The sequence below is a fragment of the Stegostoma tigrinum genome, chromosome 27 (assembly GCF_030684315.1).
Source record: "Stegostoma tigrinum isolate sSteTig4 chromosome 27, sSteTig4.hap1, whole genome shotgun sequence".
NCBI classification, from domain to species: Eukaryota; Metazoa; Chordata; class Chondrichthyes; order Orectolobiformes; family Stegostomatidae; genus Stegostoma; species Stegostoma tigrinum.
This window is the reverse complement of record NC_081380.1, coordinates 35,892,358-35,904,427: the sequence shown is the minus strand read 5'-3', so window position 1 is coordinate 35,904,427 and position 12,070 is coordinate 35,892,358. Positions and strand designations below refer to the sequence as shown.

General features: G+C 38.1%; 1 protein-coding gene across 4 annotated transcripts in view; it reads left to right on the top strand.

Moving 5' to 3' along the window:
• The window catches only part of LOC125464546 (spermatogenesis-associated protein 22), a 59,811-nt gene that overhangs the window by 41,876 nt on the left and 5,865 nt on the right, over positions 1-12,070 (top strand). For 3 of the 4 annotated variants that reach the window (XM_059655292.1, XM_048557042.1, XM_048557043.2), the window contains one exon: positions 4,445-4,542. In XM_059655292.1, coding sequence (XP_059511275.1) covers positions 4,445-4,542 — 98 coding nt within the window. Of the gene's footprint in view, positions 1-4,444; positions 4,543-9,964; positions 10,087-12,070 lie in introns of all 4 variants that reach the window. The other variant, XR_007250039.1, reaches the window with a different exon arrangement.

The following is a 12,070-nucleotide window of genomic DNA, read 5'->3' as shown; positions in this document are numbered from 1 at the left end:
AGTCTGAGTGAGCATCAAGAAAACAAGATAACTAAGTGTGAAGCTGGATGAACACAGCAGGCCAAGCAGCATCTCAGGAGCACAAAAGCTGACATTTCGGGCCTAGACCTAGAGTGTTCATCCAGCTTCACACTTTGTTATCTTGGATTCTCCAGCATCTGCAGTTCCCATTATCTCTGAGCACCAAGAAAGTTGGCTAGAAGCCCTCAGATGTATTCTGTGCAGCTGCATGAGATGTAAATATCTCTGTGCACAAAGTGAGCTGGCAAGAGCATTGTCATATAATATGTCACTAATCTCTAGAATACTGTGTTGAAGTACTGAAGTATCTTCTGACTTAGTCCAAGATAAGGTTGAAGATAAAAACAACTTTATTATTGAATTTGTATCTGCCCAAGATGCATAAATGTTAATTGAATATTAATTGTGTTTAATTATAAGCAGCTGGTCGGCATTAACTGGGGATTTGCTTGTGCCTGTACATATAGATACAGACTGAAACTGGTTGCTGAGTTACAAGGTACATAACTACTGTATAACTCAAATAAATGCTTATAAAAGTTGGCAAATATTGGCATCAGTTCCATCCTTTTCCAGCTTACTTTCAAGAAAATAACAATAAAATGCTTAATAATGTTCCAAAAATATTTCACACTTTCACACTTAAGCCAAATATGTTGCAAATGTTTTCATTATATGATTATGCTAGCCAATAATTCATCAACCGATTAGGAACTTGTGTGAAAAATGTGAACAATGTGTTGTTACATACAAGATAGAACATATGGTAAAACTACAAAGTACCTTTTGAACTTTTTTTGTATGAATACAACAAATTAAAGTGTAAATTTGTCATCTAAAAGTCTTATTAAGTGAATATAACAATGGAGTAAAATATAACTGAATGAAATACTCGTGCATTTAGGAATTTCTATGAACCATTTCCTATTTTTCTTTCACTCTCTGACAGTTTCTCCTGAAGACATTGAAACTGTACTGGAATTTATTCCCATATCTGTTTGACATAATATGAGCATTTTACTGAAATTTCTTTCCTACATGGTTGGAACTAGTGAGGGTTGTCAGCAGGCTCTTCCAACTGGAAGCTGGTCTTTTTATCAAACACCCTACAAGCTGAAGTTGGAACCCTGGTTGATTATGACCTTATCAGCGAAGGTGGAAGCTTGTTTTGAGGGTTGGAGGATTGGATGAAATTGGGGATTGGATGAAATTGGGGATAGGCAGCAATGTCCCTGTGGGAGAATTTGAAAATAATGATGAGAATTTTTCAATCGATGTCAGGGTGGTATTGGTATAGAGTCTAGAGGTAAGAAAGGCATGGATGAGAGTATCAGCAGCAGACGAACTGAAGGGTGAAGATGGATGATGTTAGTGAGATAGATGTAGGCAGCATTGCTGAAGACAAAGATGTGGGGTCAACAACTCAGCACAATAACAACAATGAGCAAGAATAAAAATAACTTGAAACACACAAACAGCAAACGTGAACAAAGGTCACAGTGTGAACCCACTCAGGAAATACTCTTACACATTATATTGTGAGAGAATGCAAGTTTGAAGCAAATGACCACATGAAAAAAAGGGAATAAAATGAACTAGAAAATACAAATTTTTATGTGTGTCATTAAATCTTTTAGTTTTTCATGACTAGGTTACTCATACTTCATTAGTATTTAATTAAGTTTGTTCTCATCAGCAACTTCAGTTTTACCTGATGAAGATAGATGAAAGGAATTAACTAAAATGGTAATTGAACTATTAGCTGTACATTTCAAATTTGTTTGGAATGTAGGAATTTTACTTGCCTGAGAATTGCTAAATAAAATTGTAATCAGTGAATATCTGTGAAGTGAAATTGCTGTTATTTGACAAAATTACAGATGTTTCTGTTTTTTAATAAGGGAAAACAAATCAATGAAACAGAAGTAAAAGATTGATCTGAGAGTCTCCACCAAGCTAAGTTATATGATACCAAAGGTTGTGCAATGATGGCAATTTAGAATCATGAGTAGTAGTCATAGTTCCAAATAAGACTTTTTGAAAGACATTGCCTTGGGTTACCCGGAGTTATTTTTATTGTTTCTGATTTTAAGGTTGTCAAGAGCCTTTAGCTTCTTGATATTTTTCCTGAGAGTATCTATAATTATTTTAGCAATGTTTACTGTGTTTATTATGTTTTCATGTATATTCTCTTTAATATATCTTTTGAGATTGGTGGTAGGTTAATTTCTCTTCATAAAAAATATAACTAGTCAGTTTATAAAGGATAGTAATTCCTAAATTAAGTACCTTGATTAAAAGCAGAACCTGTGCTTGTGGCTCCCCCTCAAATAGAGAAACCATGCACTATGTTTCAAAAGATCATGCTGCAAGCTCTAGAATTTGAGCTAGTACTTAAATAGTCCTGAAGGAAATCTACATTGTTAAAATTGTTATCTTCTGAATTAGATGTTAAGCAGATACCTTGCCTGCTCTGTCGATGCAAGTAAAATATTTTATCGCATTATTCAACGAGAATGTCACTGACAGTTTTGTTGACAGCATTTACCCTCAACTGGCACCAGAAAAATAGAGTAATTCATCTCATTGATATTTAATAGATCTTGCTGTACACCAAATGGACTGCTGAATGTGCCTATCTAACAAAGTAACTATGCTTCTAAAATAATTCATCCTCTAAGAAATGTTTGGGACAGTCTGTGGATGTGAATGGTGCTAAATGAATACATATTTATTCCGTCTCTCTATTCCATTCATCTCTTGCTGTGAATTGCTTGTAAAGTAGCTGTGAAAAGTATCTGTATTTACTCTAATAAAGTGCATTGCAGAATGCCATGTTATACCACAATGGAGAGTGGAGGGTAACAGAGAAGAAAATGTGGAAGATGTGTAATGGATTCAAAGATAATAGAAGAATGGGCAACACTGACGATGAACTAAGAAAGAAATAAACAGAAGTCATAGCCAAGAGAACTGAAACTTTTCTGCAGTTAAAGGGCTGCATTTTCCCATTCAATGCAGGGATTGGACAGTAGAACTGATCCTGGTTACATTCTTGCCTCTGTTACTAGCCTGATGGGAGGTGGAGGGCTGTTTCTGCCTGGCAGTATTTGACAGCTGGGCTTTAAATGTGGCACCAGAGATATACACCCTGAAGGTCCCAGCAGCAGCAAGAACTTCCACCTCTAGAGAGCATATGATAACATGAGTATGCAGCATAGGGGTTTGTTCCATGCGTAGTGAAGTGAACAGTGTAGAGTTGCATGAGAGAACTTGCTAGAGCTCATCAAGGGAAACTCGCTGTGAAACTCTCCCAAATTGACACTTAGCTGGTTTTTGGTCAGATTCAATGCCACTCACCTCCCTGGTTCGGCCATTTCACTACCTGTTCTTTTTTCCCATATTCAGTCAGTGATTGTGTTACGCTTGTCTGCCTGTGCTTACCACAGGCCAGTGCGCAAATATCTTGGGACCACATTACAATCTCCATTAAAAGTACTTCCAATGGTTAAGGAGTGCTTTGGGCACGCACCTGCATTTATGCTGTTTGGGGGCACAGATCCAGTGGATCCAGGACAATCCAGCCAGAGTCTTTTCTTTATGGTCACCATTTGGAGGAGAGGTAGCTCAAAATTGCTTTTCCTGTGACTCCATCAGGGGTGTGAAGTTGGGTAAGAAGGGTGGGTGGGATCATTACCTGCAAGTTGAGAACTATTTCCTTAGAGGTTGTTTAGCTCAGTATGTTTTGGGAAAGGGAAGAAAGAGTGATAGCAGTCTTGGGCACAAAAACACCCATGAGGATTTGTAAAAGAGGAGGCAGGGAAAAGGGCTTGGAGAAGATGGCTTGCTGCAGGGTAAAGAGGAATGAGTTAATTTTTCATTCCAAGGATGTTCAAGTGTGCAGGTACCTTGGTGTACATTAAATTGTTTATTTTACTGCCGACTGATGATTGTAAGAGTGTACCATATAGAGGAGTAGTAAATCTCTGACAGTGATTTCTGGATTTCACATTTAATTGTTCATTTGAGTACTCCATGAGCTGTTGTCAGATTTCCTCTGTTATAATGATGAGCATTGTTAGTTTCAATATTATTCCTACCTCAAAAAATACTATCTTAACCCTACAATATTGATATATCTTTGTGTCCAATGTTGACAGATCTGTTTACATTTTGAGCATCTTTAACATTTTTATGTTATTAAATTCATTTCAGCTAGTATAAATTGAACCAATATTTATGTATTTCCTTGTTTCTCAAAATTGAAAATCCAAGCCATTTTTATTTGTGTTTTGTTCCAAATGAATATTCTATATGTGAATAAGCCGTTAATTATTCTGTATATAAGAAACAAAAAAAAATCAGTAAATGCACAGAATCAACCTTTTCCCTATTTAAATTTGTACAATCTTTTATCTTATAGCTACCCTGGATTCTGCTGTCAGAGCGGGAGAACAAAGTGCTAAAAACTTTCTTCTGAGAGACAGAAACGATTCCGTTCCATCTGTGTTTTATGAAATGGTAAGTATAGTAGCCCATAATGTTAAATCCTGTTGAAACACTACCAAGATGGAATTTCTTCATGATCATAAGTCACTTCTGGTCTTGCAGTGCACCATAGGGTGCTACAAAGTTTTTCCTTAAACCGATAAACCTTGGGCTGTTAATATACCAAAGATCCCAAAATGCACCTGAAGTAAAGCAAAATGACTGTAGATTTCATGTGAAGCTTTGCTGTAACAATAGAAGTGATGGGTTCTGGGAAAATAGTTTATCAATAACTTTGGACTTTTAAAAAAAATAACCAACAGAATAGATTTAGAACTAGAGCACCTAAGAAGTGATAGCTGCAAAGGATAGGAATTAAGATGAAAGATGAAAGAATTAACATCTGTGAAGAAGGTGACAAAAGTAGGAAAACGGTAGGATAGAATTACCCAAAATAAACCAAATTAGATAATACAACTTATCAGATGCAGTGAAGCAGCTTGCAAAAGCTCCTCCATCAGCATGTTCCAAGTCTGTAACCTCTACCACCGAGAAGAGCAGTGGACGAGAGCACGAAACATCTACAAGATCTACTCTAAGTCACATAATATCCTGACTTAAAAATAAATCATTTTTTTCTTCATAGTTGCTGACCCAAATTTCTGGAACTCTCTCCCTAATAGTATTCAAATTTCAAAAAGATAGCTCACCATCACTTTTCAAAGGCAATTAAGAATAGACAAGAAATGCTTGCCTTGCTAGTGATTCCTAAGTCCCATGAACAAATTAACGTAATCAACGGAAATAAAAGGATAAAGATCATACTCGAGGAGGTGATAAGGATTAATATTGGAGACTGCATTAAACTCCACTGAATCTGATAATTTTGTAAGGTCCTGGGTGGTCAAAGACAGAAATCATATGATGTTATGGAGGGAATACACTGTTCCCACTGGTCTACTAAATGTTTTAACAACGCAACTTGCACCGGATTGCTATCTTGCAAAAAAAAATGTATCTTGTTTAAGACTAGAGCCCCTTTTCATTAAAAGTTGTGATTGGATATTCCTCTATCACTAACCCAACCTTAGACCCTGTCACTATAACGGATGACAGCAGCAAATTACCTCAGCCACCAACTGTCATGGTTGGCATTGCAGCAGAAGTACAGAAATTATCATATAGAATCTAGAACACCTGGAATAAAACATTAAGCCAAATGTTATCAGGAGAAATGCAACAAGAAAGGAAAATGTTGGTGAGAGAAAAGCTAGTGTGATGTTTACCATGGGGCATTCACAAATGTGAAACAAAATTTGCATTTATGTAGTGCCTTTAGTGTAGTAAGATGTTTCAAGGTGCTTTAAAGGAGTCTTATCAGATCAAATATGACACTGAGCCACATAATGAAATTAAGACATGTTGGTCAGAGAGATGCATTTTAAGGAGTGTCTTTAAGAGAGAGGGTTAAATAGTTGGAGAGCTTCAAGCATATCTGACAAAGCATCCATTAGCATCGACAATCTAACAAGCTTAGTATGTCCTAAATGGATCAAATGAAAAATTTGATGAAGAGGAACAAATCCCACAGAGAGAAAGGAGAGTAGTTTAGGAAGTTGCTATAACATCTTACAAATAGGATCAGAAAGGAAAAAAAGGAACCTGGGGGAGAAAAAACAATGAAGGCACCTGGGGCTAAGCTAAGGATGAACACAAATAATACAAGTTTGAACAAGTACGTCTCCAAGTATTCATAAAAGGTACAAGCAACAAGCCCTGTTTAAAAGAAATGTCTCAAGTAAAATCAATGACTTTGTTATAAACAAGGTGGAAATCCTTGACAGGCTAATCAAGCTCTAAACAAATAATTTCCCTGGATGGATGGTAGAATTCTGAAAGAGACTAGGCCTTGGTTCAAATCCCACCTGTTCCAGAGTGTTTAATAACATCTCTGATCAGGTTAATGAGGAAAAATAGGTTAACTTAACAAAAAAATTAAAAAGGAGACTAGTGAAGAAATTTGTGAAGCTCTGAGAATCATTATGTGACAATAATTGTGCATTAGGAAGGTATCGAGAGTTTGGGAGCGGGCTAATGTGGTGTCCATACAAAGAGTTAAAAAAAGCAGGACACAGGCAACGAGAACATTAATCTTCCATTTCTTACAACATAATAGAACTTGCTGTAGGGAGTTGATTTGAAGGCCATCTATTTGCTAACAATGGAGGAAAAATAGGGCTGCATTTTATGAGGGACTGAACTGCTAGAGGGCTAAATCGGCCATTAGTCAATATACATAGGGAGATACTACACTGCAGGTAGATTAATATGTTTGAAAGTGAGACCTGTCCCTCAGTGAGAGGAAGTCCTACTCTTATGATGTCTCAACAGTGCCAGGGCTCTGTAGTGGGTGCCGCTGGGAATGGTTAAAGGAGAATGAGGAATGTCACAGTTACTCCAGAAGGATATGTTGTGAGATTTTAGGGTGGAGTGAGCTCTGAGCCCAGAGAAGGGGAGGAGAGAGATGGGAAGCTCGAAATTGGATGGCAGACAGTATGAAAGCGGGCAGGGGTGACATAACATCATGTGGGGATTGGGGAGGGGTTTGCCTTCTGATGCAGACAGGGAACATTGTGAATTAGGTGTCACTGCCACATATGAGTCAATGGAAAAAAAAATGAAGGTTGGTAGTAGATCACAGAAAATCATGTTATTACATAAATTACCTGGATGCAAAAGCACAATGAAAAGCGTTCAATTTGTGGATGTTTCCAAAGTAAGAGGACAGTGGAATCAGAAGAATCAGTCAAAAACAATGGGAGGAGGTGCAAAATTGATGGAGATGGTCAGAATAATGACAAATGAAAGTGAGTGCTGACAAATAAGAAGTGCTAAATTTGAGAAGAAAAAGCAAATGATATGCAATGCTGAATGATGTCGAGATTGCTAAAAATGACTGCCTTCATCTATACTTGTGACATTCAGTTACATTGTTAGGAAGTGATTGCATGCACAATGTAGAGATGTAATTTTTTAATTAGACCACAGGGTGGTGCATCATACCGTAGAAAAAAAAGTGCTGCTATTCCTACATGCTCTACATGAAAATTTTTGTTTCCTTTTGTATAAGTTCATCTCCTGCAGTTTGCTTTATATAAATTAATGTTAATACTGCAAACTGTGTCTGCTGTTCAAGTTGATCAACTTTAGTAATGTTTTAGTGGCAAATCTTCTGTTAAATAAGGCAGAGAATAAAGATGAAGACCACAAATTATTTCTCTTTAGTTTATCTTAAAATCAAACATTCCCATACAATATCTGCCAAACTTAGTGTGGTGCTCTTGCGATAAGGTTCCAGTGGACAGGATGTTCAACTTGATGCAAAAGCACAAAATTGTAAATGCCATTTGTGCAGCCATAACAAATTTTGGGGCCTTTCACCTGATCGAGGTGTACCAGGTAATGAGAGGCATGGATAGAGTCGATAGCCAGAGACTTTTCCCCAGGGCAGGATTGACTGCCACGAGGGGTCATAGTTTTAAGGTGTTAGAAGGAAGGTATAGAGGAGACGTCAGAGGGAGGTTCTTCACCCAGAGAGTTGTGAGCACATGGAATAGTTTACCAGTGGTAGTCGTGGAAGCGGAGTCATTAGTGACATTTAAGCGACTGATGGACATGCACATGGACAGCAGTGAATTGAGGGGAATGTAGGTTAGGTTATTTTATATTTGGATTAGGAATATTCCACGGCACAACATCGTGGGCCGAAGGGCCTGTACTGTGCTGTACTTTTATTTGTTCTATGTTTAACAGATATTAACTAATACTTTCTATCATTCTACAATGTGCTGCTTCCCAAACAATTTCCCTTTGTAACCTCATTTCAAAGCTTGAAAATTGATGCAACCCGTCAGTTTAGATCCATGACAATGGAGCCTGTTGAGTGGGCAACAACTGTTATAATTCCACAATCAGCCATTGCTACCTCTGAGCTCAGGGTCTAAATCCCCATTTTGGGAAGCCCTGTACTTGAGTTACTAAAGGAAGGAGTAAATAAAAGAATCATACTTGGGCATATTAAAGTGTCATTTAATAAACCAGTTGTTTATTTTGTATCCTTTGACCCAACAGGCCAGGTTTTCCAAGGAGCGGCAATGACAGTCAGATTACCTCTCTGCTTCTATTTTTATATGTTAAGAAAGAGTTCTGAATTTCTGGCTGGAAGTTCTGATCACAGCTCCTCAGAACTGCAGAATATACCTCAAATCAACAATGCCGTCATTGTTGAGCATAATTGGGAAGTCAAACTACACTCCTTTTTCATGGCTGTATTTGTATTCTGTGATTTATAGTCCTACAACACAGACGAGCACTTTGATAACTCTTGTGAAATAATAAGTATGCAAGTTAAGTGTGACGCTAGGGTTCCAAGTGAACTCGGTGTCAGGATGCCAGGGAAATAGGGTTCCAGGTGAGTAGAGTACCATGTGGGAAGGGTACCAGATAGAGTTCTTGTGGTTGTTCAGCTTTACAGGGGATTATTGGATTAGGCAGAGAGAAGGGATGGTGTCATGTTTGGCACAAAGGTTAATGTCCTCCTCAACTCTGCCGTTGTAAGTGCAGCCAACTTATCTCTGGTATCTCACAGCCAGAGTGTCTCTGTTACTGCATTCACCTCCCACCAAAGCTCATACTTTACCAATCTCATTATTGCCCATGGCCACTGAGCTTAGCCTGTGACAGTACTAGTCTTGCATGACCTCTCTGCTGCCTGCTTACTTGCTTGGGACGTCTCCTACCCTGAACCAGTAGTAATATCCACCTCCCACTTTTGTCTTCAGTAATACCTGCTAGCTCTGGTTTCCTTGTCATATTTTCTCAATGTCTAGCTTGTTTAAAGACTTAACAAGGTGGCAGGAGGCTGAATGTTAAAGAGGCAATGTTGTGCCATTAACAAAATATTTAACAAGAGTCAATCCCTGTCAGTTTTCATCTTATAGCTGTCTAGTGAGCATCTCAAATGTGGCTTTTGAAAAGCGTAAAAGATGCAACATGTTGTTTCTGACTTTGAGATAGGCCTCACTGCACTAGTTGTCCTAATCTGCCACATAGCCTGTCATAACCCATGAAAATACTGGTACTTAACCTAGCAGGCCAGAAAATGTCACTGATCTTCTTGCAGCAGTACTGAGCATTCTACCAGATGGTTGAGACTGTACTGAACCGGGTGGCAATCTTGGACCACATTGGCAAGGTCTGGTGTTTCTGCATCTTTTCAGCTGGTCCTGTGGTAAGTGGACATTCCTCCTTTGCACCACCCTGTCCACCAAGGCCTTCTGTCTATAAAGTGGGCTGCCAGTCACTCTGCAATGTCCAAGGCAAATGTGATGAATGATGTAAGACAACTTCAGACTGACGGCACTTGACTGCGTGCTCAATTATTTTTAAAATATAGTGCTGCCATCAGGAACCTCGGGATGGCCAGCTGTGACAAGTACCCTTACCTACATAAAATGGGAGAATCAAGCTAGCATTGGAAAGCAGAATGCCCTAGAGGCATGGTACACAGCTAGTGAGGTGAGTTTGGGCGATTATACAAGAAAAATTCACTATGTCTTGTAGTGAGAAACTCTCCATGAAACTAGACAATAGTGATACTTACCCAATTCCTGGTACATAGAGAATGAACTTACGAATGATGAAAATGTGCCAATCAGTTCTGCATGCTAAGTCACACTAAAATCATCCCCAAAGTAATTTGCTGAACAAACTTACCCATGCGCTTTAAATTCAAGTTCAAAATATATATCCTGTTATCTCGCATTCCATTCACTTTTATGCTTCAGTCAGCTATTTTCCCAATTAGTGTCAAATTATTGCAGTTGTTTCTGTGGGCTTTCGTTATGTACTATATATATTTAATACAATTTATAACAAAACATCACGAGTTTCAGCCTAGCTTCTTCTCAGCTGTGACAGATAGTTTCTTGAAGAAGCAACCTCTTATTATTTACAATTCAGCATCACATTTCAGACCAGTAACGTATAAAGTACAGTATAGTTTTGAAACTGCACATTATTGTAGGGTTCAGACATCCTGTACTGGCAATGCATAGTGCAATTTTATTGTTCTCCAAGAAATATCTATTCGAATGTTGCTAAATTTATCCAAGATTAATATTCATCTGATGTATTCTTTGGGTTGAAGAGAAAGAAGAAAACAGTAAAACAATGATTGAATATTGCTAATATTAGTTGATAGACAGTTAGTATGCTCAGTGTAATTCTTCTCTGTGGCATTTTAATGGAGATATTTGCCCACTGCCTACAATAAAATGGAATATCTACAACTGTCATAAACATGTAAAGGTTTTGCCAGGTAATATCACTGACAATAACATTTAACCTTAATACTATATTTTAAAAAAATCATAGAGTTTTTTTGGCAGAGTCCCTACAGAATGGAAACAGGCCATTTGGCCCAACAAGTCCACACCAACCTGCTGAAGAGTGTCCCACACAGACCCATTCCCCCACCTATATTTTCTATGGCTAACCTACACATCCCTGGACACTTAGGGGCAATTTAACATGGCCAAGCCACTGAAATTGCACATGTTTGGACTATGGGAGGAAACTGGAGCACCTGGGGGAAACCCATGCAGTAAACAGTACAGTGTGCAAACTTTGCATATTCAGTCCCCCAAGGGTGGAATTGAACCTGGGTCCCTAGTGCTGTGAGACAGCATTGTTAACCACTGAACAACCATGCTGCCTCTATGCTGTGCTGTTCTTCAACTTCCTGTCCACAAATCTTACTTTAATTTATTATTATTTTGGTTGTATTTTTCTGTCAACGTTTAGCATTGTAAATAATCATGCTAATATTTCCCATTCAGTTTAATGTGTCGCTTATTACAATGCAGTTGTGATCTCTGACTGAGAAGAAACTCCACATATTGACATTCTTGTCAATTCTGTTGTTACTTTATATGTAAACAATCTTCTATAGATACAGTACTTCTGCCTTTGATGATGCCATTCCAGCTTTGGCATATTTCTGAATTTGGGTCAGGTAGTTCAGACCATGGGCTGTTTAGTTGAAACCAGTCAGGTAGTAGCAAAAGTCACCTTGGAGTACAGCATGGAACAGAGCACTAAATGACAAAGTTGGCTACTTGTCTGGAGCCACACTGCACCAATGCAGTGCCTAACCAAATTTTCCAGACAATTTTTAAGAGTTTTGCTCAATTAAAATTAATTTATGAAACATTATGAAAGTATCCAGTTTTCAAACACTGCTGGTTTACAAGTAGCCAGATTTCAGGTACTCTATACTTGTATTATCAGCAGTTCTATGGAAGTCTACAAATTTTAGGATGAGGGGAAGCAGATTTAAAACAAATGAGAAATTACTTCTTTCAAAGGGTTGTGAATCTGTGAAATTTACTACCCTAGAGTGCATTGGATGCCAGAACATTGAATAAATTTAAGAGGAAGTAAATGTATTTTTAATTAGGAGCACATTGGAGGGTCCCGAGCAACAGGCAGGAAAGTGGAA